The 26,791-nt window shown below is 44.8% G+C and overlaps 2 protein-coding genes across 2 annotated transcripts in view; one reads left to right on the top strand and one right to left on the bottom strand.

The window, feature by feature from the left end:
* PLEK (pleckstrin) overlaps window positions 1-12,076 on the bottom strand; it is a 35,908-nt gene extending 23,832 nt beyond the window's left edge. Inside the window, exon 1 of the mRNA XM_019500775.2 lies at window positions 11,977-12,076. The gene's annotated coding sequence lies outside the window, so the exon portion shown is untranslated. The remainder of the gene's footprint in view (window positions 1-11,976) is intronic.
* A 178-nt stretch (window positions 12,077-12,254) lies between these two features.
* Window positions 12,255-26,160, top strand: CNRIP1 (cannabinoid receptor interacting protein 1). The gene is made up of 3 exons (XM_006260692.4): window positions 12,255-12,490; window positions 12,576-12,720; window positions 24,685-26,160. The coding sequence occupies exons 1-3, from the start codon at window positions 12,312-12,314 to the stop codon at window positions 24,847-24,849; spliced, it is 489 nt and encodes a 162-aa protein (XP_006260754.1). The 5' UTR covers window positions 12,255-12,311; the 3' UTR covers window positions 24,850-26,160.
* The last annotated feature ends 631 nt before the right edge of the window (window positions 26,161-26,791 follow it).

Here is a 26,791-nt window from a genome sequence, read left to right as displayed (position 1 = left end):
AAGTATGTAGGCTTCCTTATTTCTTCATAGCTCTTTTTTCACCAAGGCATTCCCTTCCTACTTCAGAAAGGTAAGTCATTTTTCTCTTTTTTCCTTTTATTCTCACTCTTCCTTTTGAGAAGCTGGTGCGGGGTTTTCTGTCACCATATGGGTCATGAAAAAAACCCAGCCAAAGTAATTCCTAGTCTTTCCCCCTTGCTTTATTTTTGGAAAGCCAAACAAATTACTAAACAAAGCCTTCCCTCTGCAAAGGATGTTGAATCATGTGTCTAATCAATCTCCATCCTGGATCAACAATTATGAGACCTAGAAGATTGATGTGGAGAAGTTGGGCATTGGACCCAATTGGGGACCAAAGTTTTATTAGGGTGCACTGATGCTCCTACCTGTACTTTGAAATACCTTAAGTACTCTTAAGTACCTGGCTGGAATGCCTTGCCCTTCCTCATGGGATCAAGCCAAGCAACAGATGTGGGGTCAGGAAGGATTTCTTTCTCCCCCAGTTCAAATTAGTAAGGACTTGAGGGAGGAAGGGAGGGAAGGAAGGAGGAAGGAAGCAATCCTTCCTCTTGATTGGGGGACCTGGTCTTCTTCCTAGAATCATCTGAGCGTATATTAATCTAATACTTTCTCTGCCATTACCGTGTCTAGACACTGGCAATGCCTTTGACTCCTCTGGTTGTCTCCCATGGAGTGCTTTGTACTTTTTTGGTATGTGGGGGGCAGGTTTGCTTTTCATAAGATGGTCTGTCACTGTCTAATATTTGAGGTGTAGGCCATTAGGCGGTCCACCTGGTGGTTTGCACAAGCCATTAGCAGATGTCCAGGAAGTAGTTAAGGTCAAAGCCAGAGATCAGAGTCTAAGCCAAGGCTATACAGACCAAGACACAAGACTTAGGCTGAGGCCAAAGTCCAAGCAGGGTCAGCAGCAGATAATCAGATCTAGAGGCAGGGCACAGAGGCATCATGTTTGGAACTGCCCTTCAGGTAGTTGAAGGCTGCTATTAAATCCCCTCTCAGTTTTCTCTTCTCCAGACTAAATAAGCCCAGGTCCCTCTGCCTCTTCTCAGAAGTCACGTACCCCAACTCCCTAACTATTTTATTTGCCCTCTGCTGGACTCTCTCCAGTTTGTCCACATCCTTTTTGTAGTGGGGGGCCCAAAACTGGACGCAATACTCCAGATGTGACCTCACCAGTACTGAATAATCACTTCCCTGGATCTGCTGGCAACACTCCTACTATTGCAGCCCAGTATGCTGTTAGCTGCCATTACAACAATAGCACACGGTTGGCTCATATTCAGCTTATTGTCCACTGTAAGCCCCAGGTCCTTTTCTGCACAGCTGCTGCTTAGCCAGCCAGTCCCCAACCTTTACTGCTGAATGGGACGGTTCTGTCCTAAATGCAGGACTTTGCACTTGTCCTTGTTGAACTATGTGAGATTTCTTTTGGTCCAATTCTCCAATTTGTTGAGGTCTCTCTGAATCCTCATCCACCCTGCAGCATATTTATTACTCCCACCAGCTTGGTGTTATCCGCAAACTTGCTGAGGGTGCATTCCATCACATCTTCCAGATTGTTGATGAAGAAACTGAACAAAACCAGCCCCAGGACTGACCCCTGCAGCACTCCACTTGATACTGGCTGCTAACTAGACATCAAGCCAATGATTACTACCCTTTGAACCCAACAATCTAGCCAGTTTTTTATCTACCTTACAGTCCATTGACCTAACCTGTGCATCCTTACATTGCTGGTGAGAATGTTGTGGGAGACTGCATCAAGAGCATTACTAAAGTCTTTGACATTCTGCCTTCTGTCATGAACTATGGCATGGTGGAGGACTGACTTGGTGCTTGTTCTCTGGTCAGAAGTGTGGGATTGGTTTCTGACAGTACCTGTGGTGAATCTGAAGAGCTTGAATAGACAATTTTTACAACTTTTACAGTAAATGGTTTCCTACAATGCAGGAGGTTGGGCTCAGTGGCCCAGGAGGTCCCTCCTAATCCTATATCCTTGTGTTCTGGGTACATAAGTAGGATCACATCCTAAAACAAAAAAACTAGGGCATGCCTTCTGTGCTTGGATATCACCTCTCTGCACAGGTATATCTAGGAATTTCAGTGCCCTGGGCAGAGATTCTGTTGAAAGCCAGAGAGTGGAAGTGAGGAGTGCTGTAGGATGCTTCTGGTGCCCCTCTCTATATCAGGACTGGTGCCCCACTTGCCCTGCCATAATTGCACTAGTGGCCTTCACAAAGGGAAGCACGAGTTGGCTATCCTGCTGGTGCCGTCCCCCATTTCCACAGACCCCTCCCTGGGCAGTGTGTGTGTCATGGACCAGGTCTTGGATCAGGAACCTGTGTGAGAGAACAACATACTAGGGCTTTTCTCAAGCTGTCATTCTCCACTACAAAAACCACAGCTCTTATCAAAAAGCCAAAATAAGTCTCTAGCTATTACAGTTGCAAAGAACAGCTCAAATATGTGTCACCAATGAAGCAGCATCTGCCTGAGTTCAAAATTGGTTTTGAGAGGTGTGAATTGTCTCATTTGCAGGAATACAATATTAATGAAGAAGCCCAGGGATGATCGCATAAATGATTATCACAGCATCTGATGAAGTAACCTTATACTCAAGAAAACTCATGCTATCCAACTTTGATTTAGTTAGTCTATAAGGTGCAAAGCTGCCCTACTTTGTGTAAATAAAAGCCTTGCTATCTACCATATTTTCTCACATAGTGCACACCCATGAATATGATGTACACTGGTTTTGAAAGGCACCATGATGAAAAATGTTCATCTTTTGGTGAGGGACCAATGCAGGGGCCTGAGAGGCAATGTCATCCAGTTGGGAAGCTCACTACAGATTCAGAGATTTGGGAAGGAAGCAGTGGCACTCAATTGACATGGCTCACAGACCCGCTCTGGGAGCCATGGCAAGTTAAGGCTGCCACTGCTTCCCTGCCACCAAATTTCCAGGCCCGTGGCGATCTTGCATATAATGAACACCCCAATTTTTCCCAATTGGTTTGAGTAAAAATGTGTGTGTTCTATGTGAAAAAATATGGTATTCCATGAAAGCAGATAAGAGGAGAGCCCTTCTGCCAGGGCCAATGTGAGGAATGCCTGTGTCTGATAACACATGTGAGTGAAAGGTACTTTTTGCCCAGACCATGAAGGTTGAAAGGATTGAACAGAAAGGTGCCTCCTGAGTAGAAGCAAGCCATGAGCTTGGAGCATTAATGCAAAAAGAACCTTTTGGAAGGAATTATAGTAGCAGTGGTGAACCAGAGAGTGCCTGACAATTTAACTGCCTTGAAGCCACACTGCTGAAGAGAGCAAGGAACAGTGTTAGGGATTATGAGCTGACACTGAGTCAGAGGGCTTCCTTCCTCCCATGGGTCTGTGTCTCTAGCTGGATCTCTGCTTTGGGGACTGGACTCACAGCCCATTAAAATGGCAGCTGAAGGATCAAATCACTTCTCCCCTCATAGAACAACTTAAATGGAGTTTGATGACAGAAACCTACCAATATTCCCCACCTCTCCCAACCTTCAAGTACCCTGTATCCACAGGTTTTTATTCAGGAAGACCAGCTCATGCCTCAATGGCTATATCCATTGACTCAGAGTCAACAGGCTGAGTCAAACGTAAAGGCCCAGAATGATTAACAGGCAGTGCTGTATTTATGGAAACAATTCCTCTTCTACAACAGACTGCATGTGAGCCTGGTATTTATAAATGGTTTAATAGGAACTACAAAAAAATGTCTACAGTGCATTATTCCATTTATCTGCTATAACAACTAAACAAATGAAAATCAGTCCGTTATTAACTGCTTGAAGAGCCACTGGGTGTGGACGTGCATGTACACACACACATACACACCAGGGAGAAGATCATCTTCACAGTTATCAACGCTGTGAAACTAATATAGTAAATCTAGCATCTGTTAAGGATTACTTAAAACCTAGGATATTTAACTGGTAAAGCACGAACTGACATTCATCCAGTATTAGAAGGAACGACCTAATTGTTTTCAGTTTCCTTTCACTGTTTATAACCCAGCTTCAAAGTTCATATTTCTTTTTTTCCCTCCTTCAGGTCTCTTCCCTAGGAGATCTGCCTCCCTGAATAGCAGTTTTATTTTATCACCCATTACCAAACAAGAAACAGTGCTTCGAATTCTAATTTTATCTACAATAGAAATGTGCTGATCAGTTAAACTGCAGGGACTGTCAGTCTTTTTTCACCCCTGCAAGCAAATGAGCAGTGAGAGGATGGAGCTGTGTCTCCATTAGCCTTCACACCAGTCAGCAAATCTATCCTGCCACCAGGTGAGGGTACTCTGCACCATGAAAGTTTGCGTTACATTTGTCCTCTTCAGTAAAAGGGAAGTTTGAGTTCTACCTCAGGTGGCACAGCTGGATCGTGCCTAGACAGGAGTAAACATGGTCAGTCTGACCCATAATGAAATCTCTTTCACTTGCCAGAGGAAGTGATGTACATTGATATATGAGGAAGGGTACTGTGATACCGAAAAGCTTACCTGTGTCTGTTCCAACCATGCAAGTGGTCCAATAAAAGATATCACCCACAAAAATTCTTGCTTTCAGAAAATTAGTCATTAGGGTTTCTCTTTTTCTTTTTTGGGGGGATTGGGCCTGTATTTTAAACTGTGCAGCATGCTAAACTGAGGCATGCAATGCTCTTCATTAGTACACCACCATATCTAAACAAAATGCATGTCAGCTTGGTGCTTTTGTACCAATGGTGCTGCTAGCATTAACCCTTTTACTGCTGCTTCTCCAGTGCACCTATTGTGCCACTGACATTAACACAGGCCTTATATGGATCAGCAAAACAGCTAGTGTGTTCTATGACATGTCTTCAGATCAAGCTATACTTCAAAGGAGTTAAAAAATTCAAAAGCTGCTTATTTAAGCTACACATCTGCAGAACAAAAATTGGGTGAGTTGTATGCAGAGGTGTTAATGAAAGAAATAGTTACTATTACAATGAAGGGGTAAACTTTCACTTCTGCTTTGAGGCAGAAGTCTCATCAGAATGTATTAACCAGAATGATGGCAGGTGCTATTCTCAGCATTATTTGCAGCTTGCTGCCTAGCACATAGAGCTATTTTTAGAGAATGTGAGACTATGGCCTTGCTCTCACAGATCAAAAAAAAAAAAAGTAAAGCCTCAAAAACTATTTCTTTAAAAATATTGAGAGAAGTGTCTGTTATTGGTATTGGTTTTACATCTCGCAGATCTATGCAGCAGGGTTGGTGTACTGACTGAAAAAGATATTGAGCCCTCCAGAAATACATGACTACGTGTGATAATTTAGTTTATTTATCCTATGCAGTTGAGAGGGTGTTGAAGGCAAAACTCCCAAGAAGCAATGTGGTTTGGAGATTACTGGAGCTCTTGGTCCATTGTTTAGCCACAAGGGCCAGGGCTGTATTGTAGGTTGGATCATGACCCTCTAATCCAGAGACTTTGAAGTAGCCACTTAAGCACAGATGTTATGGCCTTCCCACCTGTACTTAGGGCACATTCACCACTCCAGTGGACCACATTTGCCTGTCACGTGTATATTTCTCTGCAAGTTTGCCCTAAGATGATGCTGCCTAGAATGAATCTAGTCCCATAAGTGGTCCCATAAGCTGGTCCCATAAGTGTATTCACAAGTGGAGGGGGGTTGTAGCTAAAAATGACGTACCATGTAAGCTTCTGTTCCCTCTTCCATATTCCCCAGGCACTTTTTGCCAGTGATTTTATGCATATTAGCCCTGTCATGGGGTGACTGTCCCTTTAGGAATGGGTCCAGCCCTCCTTGTGGCTTGCTTGCCTCTCACCTATATTCTGCTCAGGTAGGAGAAATCATCAGTCATGTGATGGGGAAGTGATGTTGCTAAATCAGACCAGGAGACAAGAAGGAACTCAAGATAAGTATGAGAAGACTGAGGCTGTGGTCATTAGCTCAGCCTGAGGGAAGTAGGACAATGATGAGAAAAGCTGTCTGGAAGAGGCAGATTAACCCTGGAAGGATGAATTAAGGAGAGCCCAGCAGTCTGAAGAACACAGCACAGACTATAGCTGGGTGTTGGAGGTGGGCTGTGAAACTACTTGCACAAAGAGGAGAACCAACCCCCGCCCCAAGTATTGTACCAGCCCTAGATGATGGGCTGTGGGACAGCAGAATCCAAGAGATAAGGGACTTCAAGAGCCCAAGAATAGTTCTTCAACTTGTAAATGACTCAATAAACAAACAACACACCAAGCACAAGGATCTGATTTCAAATATCAGCATTATAGCAAAAACAGAGGGCATTAAGCCTGTAAGGCCATGCTGTGCTGCTGGGGGATACTTTAAGATGGGATCCTACTACACACCTTTTCTGCCTTAAAAAGGCCCAGTGGGGTTATGCAAGGCACGCAAATGGAGCCACACATCTTTGAATTGTCAGATGGTTTGAAGCTTCTATGTTCTTGGCAAGAACCATGGAATGTCTGTTTCTGCAGAAACATTGCTTCATTTAGGAGATACAGAGCAGTTAAGGGAAGAAGGCCAAACTGTTGTCATGGATCCCATGATTTTCATATACATACCAAAAGGCGGCATAATGTTGGCCCCTTAGGTATTTCTTCTTGTGAGTGGGTGGCTTGGATGAAACAGCAAAACTATCTTGAGAGGGAGCCTTACAAATGCAAAATAAACCTTTGACCTACAAACCAACTAGGACCAGTATATGGACTTCATAAAGCACAGTGAAGCTACCAAGGTAAGAGACTCTTCAATTGATCCATGAGGCTACCAAGACAAAACAGAGACTAGGGCAAGTTCTAAACTCAAAATTGTTCTAATCTCACAAGCATTTCTCATTTTGTTTTTAATATAGTAAAACTGTTATTTTAGCTGGTTAAATATAAGCTGAATATAATGTTACTTTATGCATTCCTATGATATTGTCTGAAAACAGGCAGGGGAAAAAATCACCACCTTAACTGTGCCTAGATTCATTTAGACGCTAGCAATATAAAGGCAGTCTCCAGAGTTAACTCATTATAGATCTGATCTATCCCTTAATAGGGAAACACATACTGATCAATGTTTTCAGCTTCACACAATTTACCATAACATGATATGGCTGGTTCTAGAGAGATTTATAATTGATTCCTGATAGCAGACATTGTTATACATGCCAGTCTGAGGTAATGCTCTTTCTGGCTCTCAAATATATTGCAACTTTGCTTTTCCCCTCCCCACCCCCTCCCACTATTCTCTACAGCAAAACTTTCTGCAAACCTCAGAAGGCATGAAATCTAATCAGACAACTCTGAAAAGAGAAACGTATCACAGGGGGAAAATGTGAGAGGTAAGAATACAGCTACAAAATAACAAGAGGTAGGCATGTGTATGTGTGTGCGCATGTACACAAGTGTCCCTAGGTATATTGGCTGCTTGACTTTAATAACTTACTGTTTCCTGCCTTCATTTTATAATAGATAGAAGAGCAGTTCCAGAAGTATTCAGTAACTGCTAACAATGACAATGACTTCAGGGGTTGCATCCCCACAAACAGGGAACGCCTGTGCCACGCACACTCTGGTGTGCGGCACAATGCCCTGGGCTAGGGCAGGCTGGGGCCAGTAGCTATGCTGACTCCAGTAGCCCTGCCTAGGGTCCTGGGGGCCTCCAGGAGCTGCAGATGTGGCAATCCTGAAGCAAGGAGACAGGCCAGCAGCCAAAGTATGGCTCTGGCCAGCCAGACTCTGGTTTTGGGTGGTGCACGCTGCCGCCACCCCACTTTTTTTAGGCACGGGATCTTTTGACCCCTGGATCTCCTGGGGTCAAACCCCTCCCCTCCCCACCCCCACCCCCCACGCTGCAAAATAGCAGTGTGGGGGATGTCTGCATGTACGGTGTGTGTGGTACTGCAGACAGGTCTACGGCGGTGCATATCACATGTCTGCACTCATCTGGATGTGCCCAGGGAAATCAGGACTAGATCAGTGCTAAGTATTTTTGTAAAATCCTTAAAAGTGTTCTAATCCTTAAAAGTGTTCTTCCCTTAGCAGCTTCCTTAATATTCACATAGCTATCTGTGTCTAGGTACTATATTGTACCTACAATAAACAATTCCCTTTTCTATGAAGTTTGTTCCATGGCCTTCTGTCTGACCACTGCAATTGTGTAACTATTCCCGCATGCTGGTGTGTCCTCACTGCTTATGACTGTGATTTAGGAAAGTATTGAATGTGTCAAGAGCTCTGAAAGGAACTTCTCCATTCTTGTAATCTTTGTAGAAGCCTTACTTCATGCCCACCTACAACGATGCAAAAGCAAGCTTTGTTGGTGTCATATATGATCACAAGTTCTGTGTCGTATCCATTCAAGAGTTTAGCAGGGTCCTTTCTTACCCTCCACAACAGCAATTAAAACAACTTGCTAAACAAACTACACGTGCACAGGGACACAGCTGGTCACTCTTGACTTTCTGTTTGACTTACTGATGCTACATTCCACTGATACACAAGCAGACTGCCTCACTTTAAACATACAAAGAAAGGGTACACTTCAGCACAGAAAGCCTGTGACCTTGCTGCAAAATTTGCATTGCTAACTCATGAGTTGTGCTATAAATATTGCAGCCTTCAAACAGAGGTATGTTTGTGGTACTACTTCGGAGTTAGTGATGAGAACAGTAAATGCTAACAAAACAACTGGATGGGCTATAAGATTTCCTGCAATTGACTAGAGGATGGCACCTGCGTGGTGATAATTTATAGCAGGTCTGCCAACTCTAGGGTTTTTTTAATCTTCCTCTTCAGCCCTGATGCTAGCTGTTCATGGGTATCCTGATACTGGACATAGATCTGCTCTGGGAGGGCAATACTTATATATTTTTTGGAATTAAAAAAAATTCCAACTGAAGGTCAGATTGATGTTGATGAAGTCTATGGGAATTCTTGTAGCACTAACTTCCCCAGGGTGAGAATTTGCCCCCTTTATCCAGAAGTGAAGGTTTTGGATTAGAAAATTATTTCCCATATTTCTGCACATTAGGAAACATGCAAGTCTGCACCTAGCCCTCAAGCATCTCTCTCTTCATGTGCATGCATTCCACTCGAAGTAAGGGTCACTTCTGCCCACTTCAGCTTAGCGTTCTTCCTCAGATGGATTCACATAGCCGGTTTCTGGTGTCAGAGCCAAAGGGACTTGATTTAGGACACAGTGGACACGTCTATATGAGATGCTTTAGTGAGCATTAGATTAATGCGTAGTAAAGCATCACTCTCCACATATGAGCAGGACTTACTGTGCAGTAAATTAGGCTAATGTGCTGCCAGCTAATAGCAGAAAATACAGGAACTAGATTAACAGTGCATTAGCTACTGCACAGTAGTACATGTGTAGACAATGATCAGGAGCAATATGCTCCCAGTCAGCCCAGACAGAAGGAGGCCTGCTGCTGCTGCCTGGCTAAACCCCGATGTGGGGGGAACTGTGCCGGCTGCAGTGGTAGCTATCTGCCTGCTACATGGGGATTGGGATGGTTTTGCTCTTCACATGGCTGGGATGCAGCAGTCCCAACTGCCAGGACAGCTCTCCTGGCCCCATGCACATCAGAACCTGTCCCCATGGGGCTGGGAGACAGCTGCCCCTGCAGCAGGCACAGCTCTCTCAGGCCTGTGCACACTGGATCCAGCCCCCGTGCCCCCTGCCAGTCCCTGGGATGGCACCCAGAGGAGCCTGGAGCTCCTCCTGGCTGGTGTAGGGGGGCAGAGCAGGATAGGAGTAGCTCTGGACCAGGCTGCTCCTGCTGGGTGCAAATCTGCACCCAACATGGCACACATGTAGACACATTCCTGGGTGCAGTTTACTGTGCCTTATTTTACTGTGCAGTAGCTTTACTGTACACATTAATTGCGCATGTAGACACACTCAGCAGTTTGCATCTTATTGCAGGGTGGGTATAGTTCTTTATTGCCACATAAAATTAATCTACTCAAAGTTCTTTAAATGTGCAATAAGGCAAAGCACAGGCCTCCTATTACTATGGCTTAGCTACACACAGGTTCTAACAAGCACCAATGCCTTTCTATGATAAAGAAAACCAAGTGGATTCCAACAGGCATGTTCACAGCAAGTTCCTTGATGAAAAGTGGAAGGAATTTTTTATCACAGAAAAAAGTATTTAGGAAGCCTTCCTCCTTGAGGTGAGTGGGAACAACAGTAGATGCTGGTGCTAGCTTTCTGTGGCTAGATTCCACTTAGCTGAAGGGACCTGGGAGCCATAAGATACTGGGATTCAAATTCCTTATGCATCCACATCTATTAAAGAGGGTCCCCTTAGCAGGGCCTGTCAAGCAACCAGAGTTACCTCTCTGGATCTGAAATCATGCCTTTCACAAATTAATGAGACAATCCCACCATTTTGTTGTTTGTCATGATGGTCTGTCTGCCAAATACAAAAAAAATGAATGTTCAGTAAGCCCAGCCTTGCCCATCTTTGATCTGTTCTTGCTCAGGAGTTTTTCTGAAGAACAGACCGGGAAATGGCTGGGAAGGGTAATGTCTCAACTGCTGAATCAACCAAATTCACCTAAGCGCCGCCGAGTCCTGCAGACCTGGGAGTGGTAACTGTCCGCTGCTCTGGTGCTGAAATGGATCCCAGCTCTTCACCTGAAGCCAGCATCTCTCCTAGACCGGACCATTACACACCCCAGACATGCTATTTTCCTGGGGGAATTATTAACATTTTGTGAAGACCAATTTGTTGTGCAGGCCCTGCTCCATAGAAGCCATCTCCAGTGCTAAGCACTTTCTCTTTTCCTGCTAGTGCAACACAGGCCCAAGAGGCTTCCCTGTCTGACCTCCTAAGCTGACATAGCTGGATCCTTCAATAAGGCAATGAATGAAGCAGCCAACAGTGACCTGCTTTGCTGTGCCAGTGAGCATATCAGCATCTCCCTCCTTTTCTAATCCTTTACCGACATGCAGTACAATGGGTGGAGGAAGTGATGGAGACTGGGAATTCAGCAGCAGCAATCCCTCAATTCAAGGATGATCTCTACCACTGATGGGTCTTAAGGTGACTTAAGTGTCCAATCCTTGAGCCACAGACCCAGCTGCAGAAGCTTGCCACAGCGGAAGGCAAGCTGTAGGCTGAAATTTCTCTCCTTTTCCTTCCTCTGCTTGCTCTCTCCACTACTCTGCGGGTGAGAGGCTTGACCTAGAAAGGGACAGCAGCTTGGCTGAGCCCCCAGCGCCACTGGGCTGGGAACTGGGAGTTGACCAGGTGGTGGCCAGTGGCTAGGGTAGTGTTTCTCCAACTTTTCCTCAGCAAGGCCCCATTTCCTCACCACAGCCCCTCCCTTCCCAACCTACTGCCCCCCACACCCCTTCGACCCCATCCACTGATGTTGCAACGCCATTTGGTGGTGGCCACCCACCATTTGGGACCCTCGGTGCCAGGGGAAGCTTAAAAATGTCAGGCATGGATCTGCCTTCCCCTCTCCCCCCACACTGTGTCACCGGGGAGGCAGGGGAGTGCAAGCTATACCTCTGGGGGCTGGGAACGAGCCGGGGGGGAAACTCTTGCAGAAGGAGATGTGGCTACAAGCCCAGGCCGGGCCAGGCTGGGGGTAGGGTTGCCAACTATGTTTGAATCTATTCTGGGTGGTTTCATCACACGATGCAAGCCAGGGGTGGGCAAAATGCTAGCTGCAAGCCACATGCGGCCCGCCAGGCCATTCTATCCAGCCAGCGGAGCCCCTAAAAATTAAGAAAATTAATGTTTATCTGCCCCCGGCTGCCTGCCATGCGGCCCTCGACGGCTTGCCAAGACTCAGTAAGCGGCCCTCTGCCTGAAATAATTGCCCACCCCTGAATTATAAGGCCATTATGGACTTGCCTTCAGAAAGGCTAATGCACATGACTATAACATTTGAAAAACCCACCGGACAAGTGTGTCAATCTAGATCCAACATTTCACAGGGATGCCAATGGACGCCCTCTCCTCCATCTCCCGGGCAGCGGTCTCCCGGAGACGTGCGTCTCACCCCTGGAGGCTGCAGGGCCGCCCCGGATGGTTGGCAAGCCCTCGTTCCGAGCGCTGCCCCCCGGGAAAGCGGATGACAGCCGCCGCAATCACGGCGGGGGCGGGGGCCGCGCGGGCCAATGGCAGCGGCCGGGCAGGGCCGGGCGGGGCGGTGCCTCCCCCTCCCCCTCCCCGTCCTACCGCCGCCTCCTCAGCCGCCGCATCCCGGCCCCGCGCCGCGTGCGCCCCGCAGCCATGGGGGAGATCCCCCCGCTGGTGCGCATCAGCCTGGCGCTGCGCATCCAGCCCAACGACGGCCCGGTCTACTTCAAGGTGGACGGGCAGCGCTTCGGCCAGAACCGCACCATCAAGCTGCTCACTGGCGCCAAGTACCGCGTGGACGTGCAGCTGCGGCCGGGCACCCTCACCGCCACGTGAGTGCTGCCGGCGGGCGGCGGGGCCGGGGCCGGGGCCGGGCCGGGCCGTGGGCGCTGACGCTGCCGCTTGTGTCCCCCGCAGGGCGCTGGGCATCGGCGGCGTGAGCGTGCCGCTGGAGGAGAAGGGCCGCGACCCGCAGCTCGTGTCCTACGCGGGCGTGTACGACACGGAGGGGGTGGCGCACACCAAGAGCGGCGAGCGGCAGCCCATCCAGGTCCACATGCAGGTGCGCGGGCGGGGCGGGGCTAGAGCCCGGAGCCGCCCGCTGCTCCTGGCCTGCTGCTGCCTGCCCCGGGCAGGGGCGCAAGGCCGCCCCGGCCCCGCCTGCAGCGCTGCCCACAGCCGCGCCCGGCAAGGCTGGCACCCACCGCTCCCCTGGGGAGGGGGTGATATCTAGCAGGTCAACGTGTGTGTGTGTGAGATATCTGGGGCCGAATTAACACACAGCCAAACTACACAGGTGCTTAGGGCCTTGAGCTGCCCCAGTCCTTCCTTCCAGTGGCCCCGTATGCCTTCCCTTCCCCACCCCTCTGCCCTGCTGCTTCCTAAAGGTAGCTCTGAGCCCAGCTCCCTGCAGGCAGCAGGGCCAGGATGAGGAGGGGGATCTCAACTGGCCTGGGGCCCATGTGTTTGTTTGCCTAGAGCTCACTAAAGGGTTAATCTGGCTCTGGGGTCAGCCTGTGTGTCTGTGATGTCTAGGGGGGTCAACCTCCCCCTGCTTCTGTAGGCTACTGACTGGTCGTATCCCTGGAAGGACAAGCCCCGCCAAAGCCTCAGGGTCTTTAGTGATGCAGTAGGAGCTTGGGAATAGGAGCCTGCTCGCAAGCCAGTGTGCAGATGCTAAGCCATCCCTGCTGGCAGTGCTTTCTGTCCCACCCCTGTGAAGTGTCTGCCCTGACTCCTGTCCTGAGGTGCCTTTGGCTTCCCCATGATTCATACAGGCATTTGGAGGGAAAAGTCAGCCTTTGAGAACTAAGGAGGCTTTAGCTCCCTCATTTCTGGCCATACATAGATGGCTGCATCACCATAATATCTGAGCACCTCATAAACAGGGATGGCTCTGCTGTGAATAGGATAAAATGCACAGCTTCCCTTTCCAGGAAATTCTTACATTTCCAAATGTATAGTGTAGGACAGTCATACACATTCTCTGTGTTTATACACACACACACAAAACCTGTGTGTGTGTGTGTGTGTGTGTGTGTGTGTGTGTAGAGCACTCTGAACTAGAATCAAAAGCCAAAATTTTCCACAAGCTAGTGTCTGAAAGGAACAGGAGAAAATTATGTTGAGGGTCACTCTTACGATATTACACTTACGATTTTATAGGATGGTTTGGATAGGGATGATCCTGCCTCAGGCAAGGGGTTGGACTGGATGACCTTGTAGGGCTAGAAGCAGCCTCCAATCTCTCTGATTCTAGGAAGCTATGAAATAAATAAGCTTTTAACCAAAAAGAAGGCTTTGAAACCTTCAGTTCTGGTAATGTCACATTGAGATATTCTCCCTACCCTGCCCATAAGAAAACAGGTGCGTTCCCAGGGAGCTTTCAGATTTTTTAATAAATGTGCCACTGAAACTTTGCCAGTAAGCTCAGCCCAGCAGAGGGATGACTATCAACATTTTATAGATGGGGAGCTAAGGCCAGTACAAATTAAGCATCAGATCCTATTCCACACTACTAGGTGCTCAAGCACAGTTCTATTCTCCCTCTGCTCAGTCCCTGAAAAAACTGTTAACATGTCTACTTACATAACATTGCCACATCTTAAGGAAACATCTTAGCCTCTAGTCTAAGGCAGTGAGGAGAAAGAGTAGAATCCACCTATTTTTTATGTTACTGGTTTTCAGGTACTCAGCACAGTGGAATAGGATCATGCTTTAGGGATGAAATAGGAGCTGGCCCTAAGTGACTCCCACAGGAGTTTGAGGCAGATTCAGTGCTGAGTCTGTTTAGCACCTTGATCACAAACCATCCCTCTTCTCCTTCACTAGACTGAAATATATCTTCCCATGTGAATTTTCTATAAAAAAAAAAAATATATATATATAAGCATCTCAGCTGTTTTGCAGTCCACATTTTTTTACCACCAAAAAACCCCACTAGAATACTAGATCTGGCTATTCAGTGAGTTCTTCTGGTGCCTATAAATATTGCACACAGCTATGTAAAAGATTATTTTGCAAATTTATGCACGCAGAATTTAGAAAATAGGAGAATAATATACTCCCTCATGTATATGCATTATGATAGTGTGATCATCTAATTATAGACTATTCCCCCCACCCTTCCCCCAGCTTCTCTCCTGGTGTACAAAATGGATGATGTTTGCTTAAGAGTAATTATTCAGTGGTTTTGTTTTCCTCTCCTAAAACATTGTGAGACTCCTTGCCCTAGTTACCACACGTGATTCAGATCCCACTCTGAAGACAGATTTATTCATTTCCGCATGGGCTTTTCTGTAGCAGTCATTACTGATTCCTTTGGAGTCTTCCACAAACATTAATTTAGTTTCACAAAACCCACATGATGTTAGGGGGTATTATCCCTCCATCTCAGATGGAAGACTGAGCTACAGAGATTTAAGTCAAAAGTATTCACTAATTTTGGATGCCCACTCTGAGATCTAGGACATGCCTTTTATTGATAAAATTATTTGGCATTATATAACATGTATAGCATCAAAACATAGCACCTATTGGCTTTACTTGCAACTGTGAGTAGATTCCAAGACATGCATAAAATGAGGAACACATAGGCACCAATGACCACTGAAAATCTTGTTTTAAGTAGCTTGTCATCACATTACATAGGATCTCTGTGGGAGAGGCAGGGATAGAATCTAATTTTCCAGCATAGCCTTCAACTGGCTTAACTATGATCCCACCCTTTCTTTTTCTATAATTCCATGTTATGTACCTTGCAGCTTCTGCCACAAATGAAAGAGGGCTCTTGCAGACAGCACTTTTTTACTATATAATACCAGTTCAACCCCCATAGCCCTCTACCCTGTATAGAAGCTTAACTCATAACAGACTATCCTAATGCACAGGCAGGCCCCCAGCATGGAAGAATTTAGCTTAAATAATTCAAGTTTGCAAAGCTACAAGCACCAGAAAACAGGTTCTTATAATGGGTATTCAGCAAACTTCATAATGGGCAGTGCTAGCTGCCCCACTTAGTATATGAAGAATATTATAAGATTATACATGCTATAATCTATGTAGTCTTTCTTGAAACAGTAGCGCATTGATAACCCATAATTATATTTTGTAATTGGCTGCTATCACACCAATGCTTTGTAATGTGAATAACACACTTGGAAAACTGACAGGAACTATTCACTGCAGATAAAGGTGCTAGGCACTTCCGTTTCAGGCTTGTCTCAGATTTTCAAAGAAGAGACCCAAATCTGCTAGAAAATGCAGCTAGGGTGAAAATAGCTTTCAATCTTTGGGAAACATTGAGGTCTCTTGTTCTCATGTCAGGGTGGGTGGTGGAAATCTAGTGCTACTCACTACCTTTCTTTCCATCACACCTAAATGGGGCTCACACCTAGCTGGCAACTCCCAGCTGAAGAACTTTAGATCATATGAGTGCTAGCAAAGCGTAAGGCAGCTGACTAGATCTCCAATAAAATTAACTTTTTGTAAAGCTTTTAGAATAATAGAATCATAGAAAATTAGGGTTGGAAGGGATGTCAGGAGATCATCTAGTCCAACTCCCTACTCAAAGTAGGACCGTGCCCAACTAGATCATCACAGCCAAAGCTTTGTCTAGCTGGGTTTTAAAAACTCTTAAGGAACTTCCACCACCTCTCCAAGTAACCTGTTCCAGTGTTTTACTGCCCTCATACTGAGAAATGTCTTCTTGATATCTAACCTAAACTTCCCTTGCTGCAACTTGAGACCATTGCTCCTTGTTCTGTCATCTGCCACCACTGAATAGTCTAGCTCCATCCCCTTTGGAGCCACCCCTCAGGTAGTTGAAGGCTGCTATTAAATCCCCCCTCAGTCTTCTCTTCTCCAAACTAAATAAGCCCAGTTCCCTCAGCCTCTCCTCAGAAATCTTGTGCTCCGACCCCCAAACCATTTTTGTTGCCCTCCGCTGGACTCTTTCCAATTTGTCCACATCCTTTCTGTAGTGGGGAGCCCAAAACTGAACACAGTACTCTAGACATGGATTCACCAGTGCTGAATATTCACCAGGGAGATAATCACTTCCCTTGACCTGCTGACAGCACACCTACTAATGCAGCCCAGTATGCCATTAGCCTTCTTGGCAACAAGGGCATACTTCTGCCTTACTTTCAGCTTGTTTTCCACTGTAACCCCCCAGGTCCTTTACTGCAGATCTGCTGCCCAGCCAGTTAGCCCCCAGCCTGTACGGGTGCATGGGATTGTTCTGTCCTAATTGCAGGACTTTGCACTTGCTCTTGTTGAACCTCATGAGATTTATTTTGGCCCATCTTCCAATTTGTCTGTCACTCTGAATCCTAACCCTACCCTCCAGCATATCTACTACTCCCCCCAGCTTGGTGTCACAGCTTTTGAATTTACATTGATTCATGAGAAGGGGAAAAACATCCCATCATGTCATGACACCCTTTTTTGTCATGCATTTGGGATAAAGGGGGTCACTTTGAAGCTATAACCAAGTTAAAATGCTTAGCATGAGAAATTAGCTTCATTTCTTAGGAATATGCAGTTACTACTTGTACTTACTCTAGTATGGAAGTGAGTATACTAATGACTAAGTCTCCTAGCATGCCCAATTTAAAACAGATAGATATTCCCTGATCCTTGACAGAACTGAGCTAACTCAGGCTGGACTGAGCACTTACTTAGTAAATAAAAGTCGTCATGTTTTTTCATAAAGAGTTTATTAAACCTTTTTTTTTTAAGTTCTTCCTAGTATTAAAGAAAAAAAACTGCAATAGAATGTAAACTTTCCCACCACTTGCTCAAACGTAATACAAGACTTAATCACTACCAATTAATTAAACATTAAATAATGAAGAAGGGAACAGACCTTGTTAACTTAATGTTGTGTAGGGTTGAAGATCCCAGCAGCAGTAGACCTCCACAGCACTCTTTGAGGAAATGGTTCATGGGGGTGGAGGTTTCTGCCTGTGCAGTCTCAGGGGTTTGGGGTGTTTACTATGTATGCCTTTAAAGTTGGGGATACTGGGCAGATTCTCCCTATAAGAGTCCCTCCCATAACAATTCACATCAGTTGAGGATTGGGCACAGGATGCCAATTTTCTCCTCCTCGCTGTACTTCAGGTTACATTGAAGATCTTCCTGCATTATGTTCTCAGGCTTTGTTTTTTGCCAGAATTATCATTAATGTTATAGTCCACACAAATTACACAGCTTTCAGGCCAGGTCAGTACTGGTGCTGTGATGGTCCAGGGAATATCTGAGGACCAGGATTCATTTGGTAACGGCCTTTATTGGATCAATAGTATAGGTGGTGAGATGTTACACAAGCTTTTGGGCGCACATCTCAGGTCTGGGAAAGAAGCAGATATGCTAAATTACCTAGTAAGAACAAATCTCTTCCCTTTTGAATGGTCTTAGACAAAATCTAATTATGTAAAAGAATACCTCACCTGTTCTTTATGTGATCTATAACTGTGTCTGTTGAGAGAGAGGTAGCTAACTACCTGTGTTAGTCTGAAGTCAGACAGAAGGGAGTGTAGCTATATGTGGTAATGAGATACCCAATCAATTAAATTGTTTATTAGAGTTCTCTATTAACTTAAGCAGTTCTTGACCATTCTTTTTAAACCTTTTATGTTTGTTTTGTTTTGTTTTGTTTTTTATGCTTGTGCTACATAACTTTAAAAAAATAATTGGAATAAACAATTATCTCCTTAACTTTGGACTGAGTATTTGCTCATGGAAAAACAAATGCTCAGCATAATGCCTGAATTTTCAAAACATCTTCTCTTTTTGGTAGGATATCAGTCTATGTAATGTGAATATGTAAGATTTTAATTTCTACAAAAAATATAAAGGCAAGCATACCTTGGTTCCTATGGAAGGCAGGGTGGAGTGGCACCTTAAAGACTAACTGGTCCAGAGAGGCATAAGCTTTGGTAGATGACTTTGGCAGATGCTGTATGCCATAAGTCGTATGCTATAGTATCTGATGAAGCAGGTTGTCACCTGTGAAAGCTTATGACTCTCTGAATCAGTTAGCCTTTAAGGTGCCACCAAGTTCTGCTTTCTGCCTGACTTCAGACTATCAGGACTAACTACCTCTCTTGGCTCCTATGGCAAGGGGCAGCCAGCATGTTCTGCTGCGTTCCCCCAGAGAACGTGAAATGCACTGCTTCTCACAGATTGAAACTGCACAGAACAAAGGATTTCCATTCTGCTAGCCACAATGTTTTAACCCTGGAGGTGCAGTGTTGCTGTGAGACTCAGAAATCCAGTAATTTATTTTTTGAACATATGTTAAAATTAAGTGTAAAGAAGGCCAAGCTGGCAAATATGGACTTGTAAATGCTGGTTATTGTAGTGAGATACCAGCCTTGAAGTTACAGGATTCAAAAGGGCTAAGCAGGTATGCAGCATCTATCAGGATTTGGTTTTCAAAATTAAGTCCTTCAAATGTGGGCACCTAATATTTAATATTAGAATCTAAACACGGATTCCATTGCTAAAGGTATGTAGAGCATTCAAGTTTGAAAATTGTGTGGCCAGCACCTATCTGCTTTCCTAAGTAGCAAACCAGAGCCTAACTTAACTTTGGTTTAAAACATCATACACTTTTCATATATAACTAGTTCCCTCATAGTTTTCCTCAGGTGGTGGTTAACTTTTCTTCTCTACCTTTCCTATGAAAGGTAGTGGTCTGACACAGACTAGAAATCAGGATACTGCATAAAGTATAAAAGCTAAGGCCTCACTGAAGATAATTGGCTTTACCTAAGTAAGAAGTGTATGATTCAGCTTTTATGGATGCACTAGTCTTAACAAAGCAATTTTAATGTTCAGAAGAAAGTTAGTTCATGGTAATTTATCAGCCAAGATCATTTATTTTTAAAAAACATAATGATGTTTCCTGTGTGCTGTGCCCTACATATCAGACAAGCTGTTACTAATATTCTTGGTTTAAATCAGTAGTAGCTGAAATCGCTGTAACAGGATGAGGCCTAAATCTTTACATCAGTGATTTTAATTCTTCATCTGGATTATATAATCTCTTAAATTATGCCTAGTACCTAGAAACATCTGAGCACTTTCCCAGATCTCTGTATACATCTAAGGTACTTGACCTAGATGTGTCAAGTCTAGCTCTGGGGTGGGCAATTATTTTGGCTGGAGGGCTGCTTAATGAGTTTTGGAGAGCTGTTGAGGGACGGGGCTACCCTTGCGGCCCTTGACAGGTGCCTCACCCTGGTCACCATCTTGAGACTGGAAGTCCTGCCCCCTAACCCCTGACCTTTGCCACCAGAAGTCCCTCCCCTCACCTTGGAAATACTCCATTTGGGAAGGGGTTTGCCATCTTGGAACTGGAAAAAAACCACCAGATTATATACTAAAAATCAAACATCCACAATAACATATTTTAATTTTATTTTTAAAAAATATTTATGTCCTGGTCTGTGTGTGTTTGCATTGTGTATACAGAGGTGGTTACAAAATAGCTCAAAATGAAGTCTTACATTTATATTGCAGGGCCTGTGGGGGGAGACATGGGGTTTGTGGGAGACTGTGGGTGTGTGTGTGGATGTGAGGGGTTTGTGTGGGGGGTGGGTGGGTATGGGATTTGTGGGGTGTGTGGAAGGGGTGGGTGGGTGGCTGGGGGCATGCGTGTGGGAGAGTAGGTGCATATGGTGGTGTGTGTGTGCATAGTGGTGAGTGGGGCTCCCCCCAGAGGTGCTTGTGTGTATGGCGGGGGTGCATGTGGGGAGGAGTGTGTGGGTTGTGGGGGAGGGTGTGGGTGGGTGCAGTGTTTGTAGGGTGCGTGATTGTATGTGGGGGAAGGTGGGGTTTGGGGGGGAGGGTTTGTAGGTATGGTGGGGTGTGCATGGGAGCCCCTCATGTGTGCCCCCTGAGCCAGTCAACACCCATTCCCACCCCACAAAAGCCCAGAGCTTTTGGTGCGTCCTGCTGCCCCCTGGGTATGCAGTGGAGCTGGGGCAGCTCCACAGCCTGACTACCTTTCTAGGCAGACCAACCAGCAGCAGTTTCTTCCATCTGCCACCAGGAGCCCACGCCTGGACTGCCCTGCGGCTGCTCTACGCTGCCACTGCTGCCCTACATGGCAGCCTGGAGGTGGCAGTAACGGCAGTGGAGACAGAGAACAGCCCAGGCTTGGGCTCTGGGCAGCTGCAGCAAGAAGCACCAAGCAGTGACAAGGGGGAAGGGCCACTTTCCCCCTGTGCTGAGCAACAGTTTCTGCCCAAAAGGCAGTGCTGCTGCCACTGTTTAGTGTAACTGGGAAAGTCTGGGTCAAGGCTGTGGCACGGGTCCCCACTGGTACCACAGGGCTGGGGCCATCAGCAGCAGCAGATGGAAGTAGCTGCTGCCACTTGGTCTGCCTAGAAAGGCAGTTCAGCTTTGGAGCTGTCCCAGCCTCGCAGCGTGCCCAGGGGTGGCAGGACATGCCACAGCTGGAAAGTGCCTGGCTCAGGCAGGACTAAAGGACCCACCACAGGCTGGACAGGGCTCCTCTATGGGCCAGATCCAGCCTGCAGGCTGTATTTTGTCCACCCCTGGTCTAGCTCTACTCTCTGGAGGACATGAAAATAACTAGTTCCACAGTATAAGATTCTCTGATTGTTTTCTGTGATTTCCTGTAATGATTGGGCTTTTCCTTTAAGGCTATGGCAAAACTAAAGCCTGATTTTTATAAATAAATATATAAATAACCCTTGGCATGCAGCACCTTCCGTTGCAGTCACAGCTTAGTTTAAATTACCAGGGCACTGGGAGCAGGTGCTTTTTAACGTGCCACTTAGGTACCAAAAACCCCCTACGTGCAACTTAAGCAGAAGCAAAGCATTAGCTGAATTGGAAAACTAGTAATTCCTCAACTATAGACAAAGAAGCTTCTGCTTCTGACTGGGTCAGAGGGGCTGGAAAGGGACATGCATGTTGACTTACCAGCAATGATGATCAAAGATCAGCTCCTGAGCCCATGACTGGAATAAAAATAATCAAATGGAAAAGTAACTGAAAACGAGCATTGGAAACATTTAAAGAGGAACAGTGCTAAAAAGAATAATCAAATTTATTCCATTTTACTTGCACTGACTTGGTAATGGAGAGTCTCCCAGTAATGGAACATGCAGCAGTGTGATGTGTGGTTACGATGACTAAAGCTAATGCATGGAAGTCATCATACCTACACTTTGAAGACAGCATCTGATATCTTGATCTCATTTGCACTGGTGAAAATCTATAGTATCGCTGTTGAAGTTGGTGCAGTTATTCTAACTTTACACTAGGCCAGCAGTTAGCAACCTTTTCAGGTTGTGGCCTAGAATGACCCAGCTCAGGTCAGAGGCAGGTGGTCGGGTGTACTCTAGGACCTGGCCACTGCTGCTTTACCCTATGGTGATATGAGGAGAGCTCCTGCAGCCATCGCTTCACCCTGTGGCACCAAGGGGAGAGCTCTCACAGCCACTGCTTCTCCCCATGGAAGCAGAGGGATAGTGCCTACCACTGAAACCCCACATCACCAAAAACCACCAAAGCCACCCATGTCTGCAGGCCAGATCTGGCCCACGGACCACATGTTGCTGACCTGTACCAGGACAACTAAATCAAAGCCTATCTTTGTCTCGCTTATTCAAGTGTATTTTTTCAGTTGTTACATGGGAGTCTTGCAGTTAATCTGAAAGCATAGGCTTTCTCATGCAATAGATGCTCCACTTCCATTACTGTAGCTCCAGTTCCATCTTTTTCTATATAACACTTTCATTGTAGCTTCAGTTCAGAAAAATGCCAAATGCCAAACTGAGAACTAAGCCCTCTTTCCCCATTCTAGAACATAAAGAGTGACTAGTAAATACTTAGAGACAAGTGATGGGTGCTAGGAGACAGCTTAATTATTACATAACTCAATAACGCATTACAATTAGCAGTGATTACAGGAATATGCAAAAGGGAGCCTCTCTCATTTTAGGCTGGTACTAATGTAAAGTAGAATCTGAGTGAAGTACAGCAAACAACATGGGAACATCTTGACTCAATCTACAGACTGAACTACACTGTAAAGAAAAAAAAAAGTAAGTGAAGATCTCAAAGCAGATACAGGCTAGACAAAAGAACTGTCAAGTGGATACCTAACTGATTGGATCACGTGCCCAGAGTATTTATCAATGCCTCAATGTCCAATTGGGAGGAGGTATCAAGTGGGGTTATCCAAGGAGCTGTCCTGAGTACAGCAGTACTGTTACTATGAGCAGGCTAAAGGGGTGCCCGCCGTAGGCATTAAGTTACGCAGGGCACCAAAATTGCCCCCCTAGACCCTCAAAATCTGCACCTTGAAACAGTTCCTGGCTGTTGTTGCATTAGGAGCAACAGAGTTGGGGTGGGCAAAGCATGCACATCGGTAGCAGCTCAGCCAGACTGCTTAGAAATTCCCAATATAGGTAAGCCTGAATCCCCCCACTCTTGGACCTCTACCCCATGCACTTCCCTTTCTTGGCTCTTGGGACCACTGGCCCTGCCTCTCCTTCCCTGCTCTACTACAGTGTTTGCCCTGAGTACCAGCTCAGCTTGCTACTTGTTTAATATCTTCATGAATGATTTGGAAAGTGGGATTGAATGCAAATTTAGTAAATTTTCATATGGCACTGAGCTGAATGGAGTTGCAGACAGTCTGGAGGGTAACATTAGGATTCAGAATTACTTTGATATGCTGGGGAATGGCCCAGGATTAATTTAATATAAGTTAGTATGGGTAAGTGCACGTAGGACAGAACAACCACGTGCCTAAATACAAATTGCGGGATGGCTGGCTAGGCTGCAGTATATTTGAAAAGGTCCTGGACTTCATAGCAGAACAAAAGCTGATTTGGAGCCAACAGTGCACTCATGTTGCAAAACAAGCCAACAGCACACCATGTTGTATTAACAGGAGGGTTGCTTGAAAACCAAGGTAAGTGATTCTCCCACCCAGTTCAGCACAGGTACAGTCTCACTTGGACTACTGTGTTCAGTTTTAGGACAAATTAGAAAGAGTTCAGAGAGCAACAAAAAATATTGGAGATCTATAAAATATGGTTCATTAGAAACAGGTGGAAGAACTGGGATTACTTAGTTTGAAGAAGAAAAGATTGAGGGGGGATTTGATAACACTTTTCAAACAGGAAGAATGGTTATACAGAAGATGGTATCTGTGGCTATAGGAGGCAGGACAAGAAGTAATGGTCTTAAACTGCAACAAGAGACATTTAGATTGGCTATCAGGAAAAACCTCCAACTCTGAAGGTAGTTAAGCATTGGAGTAGGCTACCCAGAGAGGTGGTAGAATCTCCACCTTTGGAAATTCACAATAGCAGATTAGACGAATATTTGTTTGGAATGGTTTAGACAAGAATGATCCTGTTGAGCAGAGGGTTGGACTGAATCACCTACTGACATCCCTCCAGCCCTATTTTTCCATGATTTTAAAGCAAAAAAAGAAACTTGCTCCTATTAACTCCAGCTTTGGGGTATGGAATACAGTACCTCAGTAACAAGGATCCTTCAAGAAACGTAGCACATGGCACAGCATGTCTCAAATGTTAACATGCATATATCATGTACTCTCTAATATGGCATGATCATCCACCTGAAGAACTACTTGGGGCCATCATGTCACGAAGTGTTGCAGGATTCTCCAGGAGAGGGTTATGGGACTGATTATCCACTGCCTTCTCTTACATATGCAGAGAGAGTGTATAAAATACCTAGTCAAAATGGTAGCATTTTTATTCAGTTTGCAGAGGTATAAATGGAGAGGAGAGAGTCAGGTCCTGTATATCCTGAAAATTGCACCTAGGCATAAGGGACTGCCTGAATGGTATATTGGAGCCTTGAAAAAGCTTTTGATTTTTGCTATTTTGGGAATAATAACCATTATGCTAGCGGGTTCTATTTGCAACATAGTTAGACTGGGTTGCATTAAGAAAAAGGAAGGGAGCCACTTGAGCAGTTTAACAGATCTATTCTTTCTTCACAGTTCACTGACATTGGTACTTTTGAGACAGTCTGGCAAGTCAAGTTCTACAACTACCACAAACGGGATCACTGCCAGTGGGGAAACAGCTTTGGTAGCATTGAGTATGAATGCAAACCGAATGAGACACGAAGTCTTATGTGGATCAACAAAGAGACCTTCCATTGAAGATGGATGAACCTGACACTGCTGGACAATCTCTTTTAAAAAAAGTCTACCTTTTAAACCAGCAAAAAGGCCTTAGCAAAGGCACACCGTAAAGTTGTTCTGTCCCACATGGTACCAATAACATGTTATACGTACAGTGGGTGCCATTAAAACATTGCCATTAGTAGTGTATTTTTATTATAGCATCTACAACATTCTTTATCTATAGAGCTGAGAATATTGCTGGTCACTGGGTAAAGAAATGTGTGAGGTTGTCAAGATTTGGGTTATACCCACTCTGCAGCTCCTCTAGATGTAATAACCTTTGTGAAATCCTTTGTTTCATTGCTTGAGATTTTGACACATCATATTGGTGATTATTTCTGTATTTATGTTTGTGTTCCCAAATCAACATGCTCCATTGTAAAGTTTGTCTTCACTTCATCACAGTAGATGGCAAAAGTGCAATTGATGGATATTTGTAAGTTTAGTGTAATGGCAGCTACTATGCTGCTAAAGTTGTATTTCCATATCAGGAGATTTGGAGACTTATCAATTTTCTTTCTTTTGGATGTGGTAAGATGTATTGTGACAGACTTTCCTCTTTTGTGAGATTTGTCACTACTTTACTTTGCTACATTTCCCAGTTGCTGAAACGATTTTTAAAAAATACAGTAGAAATAATGAAACACGTTACCCTAAAAACATATGGAAAAGCAATAAATCTGTGGTCTTAAAGGCAAATTAATTTCTATCAATGGTAGATATATCTCTCTGGATATCACATACAATACTCTAACTGTGACCACTACACATTTTGTTGATTTAATTCATTTCTTAAATCAGCAGTTCAAGTGCTAATCTCCTTTTCTTAAAAAGGCATGCTGCTGTGACCAGTAAAATCTTTCCAAATTGATGAATTTTTCAAGCATTGCAAATGTATTGTACCAAAACCTACAGACTTTCATGCTGACCAAAACTGCTCATCTCTATGAGGATTAAGCCCAAATCCTGCATGTGTTTACACATGTGATTTCAACAGAACTTTTCTTGTAATTAAAGACCAGCATGTTCATAAGTATCTGCAGGATCATGACTTAAGGTGCTATGTAACACTGTTTACACCTTTGAAGCAAAAGAAAAAGTACACTTTGATCTCTCTTTCATTAGAGCAAGTTACTTATTATGCTGTCCCACCTCCAAACTCTGCTGAATTAAGTTATCAAGTTTTTGCATATCAGTTGTTCTCATATTCCTTTGTGAATAATTTGTAAATTGTGTCTGTAAATTGTAACCACTTTTGACCTTTGTAATAAAGGACTTAATAATCTCTCTGAGTGTACCCCATCACACTAAACATGGAAAAATGCAGGCAAAGACTTTCAAAAGTGACTGGTGATTTGGGGCACACAACTGGAAATTTATTGTAATGAACCTGGGCCTGTCTTCGAAGAAACAGTATTCAGTACTGTCTGAAAATCAAACCCTCCTCAAGGTGTCACAGGTTAGCTATCCATAATCACTAGGCATACAATATTTTTATTGTGTGTTAGAAAGTGGTAAAACAAATACAATACTACATTACTGGAGCTCTTTCCATATCTTTTAAGCTACTCCTCTGAACTCCTACTTCATGACATGGTTTCATGAATCTGTGACAAAAGAATTTACTGTGGAACCCATTGCCCTGAGTTTGTGCACCAAAGTCTAAGTGGTAATTTTTTTTTTAAATTAAGATTTCCAAGTCCTCTAGGCTGTGCAAAAATGCCTAAAATCTACCACTTCAGTGTTATCTTCCTGAGTGTGGAGTTAAAACTAACTTCATTGATACTTGGGGTATATACAGACATTCAGGGAGGTTATGGGGAAATTAGATTGTGCTAAAAATGGTCACCTGACCTAACTTAGTTTGCCCAGATGTGGACCCTACATTTAGATCCCTAGTTATGTTGATCTAAGTGGG

This window comes from Alligator mississippiensis, chromosome 1 (assembly GCF_030867095.1).
Source record: "Alligator mississippiensis isolate rAllMis1 chromosome 1, rAllMis1, whole genome shotgun sequence".
Classification (NCBI taxonomy): domain Eukaryota; kingdom Metazoa; phylum Chordata; order Crocodylia; family Alligatoridae; genus Alligator; species Alligator mississippiensis.
This window is presented reverse-complemented; position numbering and strand designations above follow the sequence as displayed.

Excerpts from the sequence above, each read along its gene's own strand:
- CNRIP1 (XM_006260692.4), top strand. The coding sequence starts at position 12,312 with ATGGGGGAGATCCCCCCGCTGGTGCGCATCAGCCTGGCGCTGCGCATC. Across the intron at positions 12,491-12,575 it reads CCGGGCACCCTCACCGCCAC|GGCGCTGGGCATCGGCGGCG; the intron begins GTGAGTGCTGCC and ends TGTCCCCCGCAG. Across the intron at positions 12,721-24,684 it reads CCATCCAGGTCCACATGCAG|TTCACTGACATTGGTACTTT; the intron begins GTGCGCGGGCGG and ends CTTTCTTCACAG.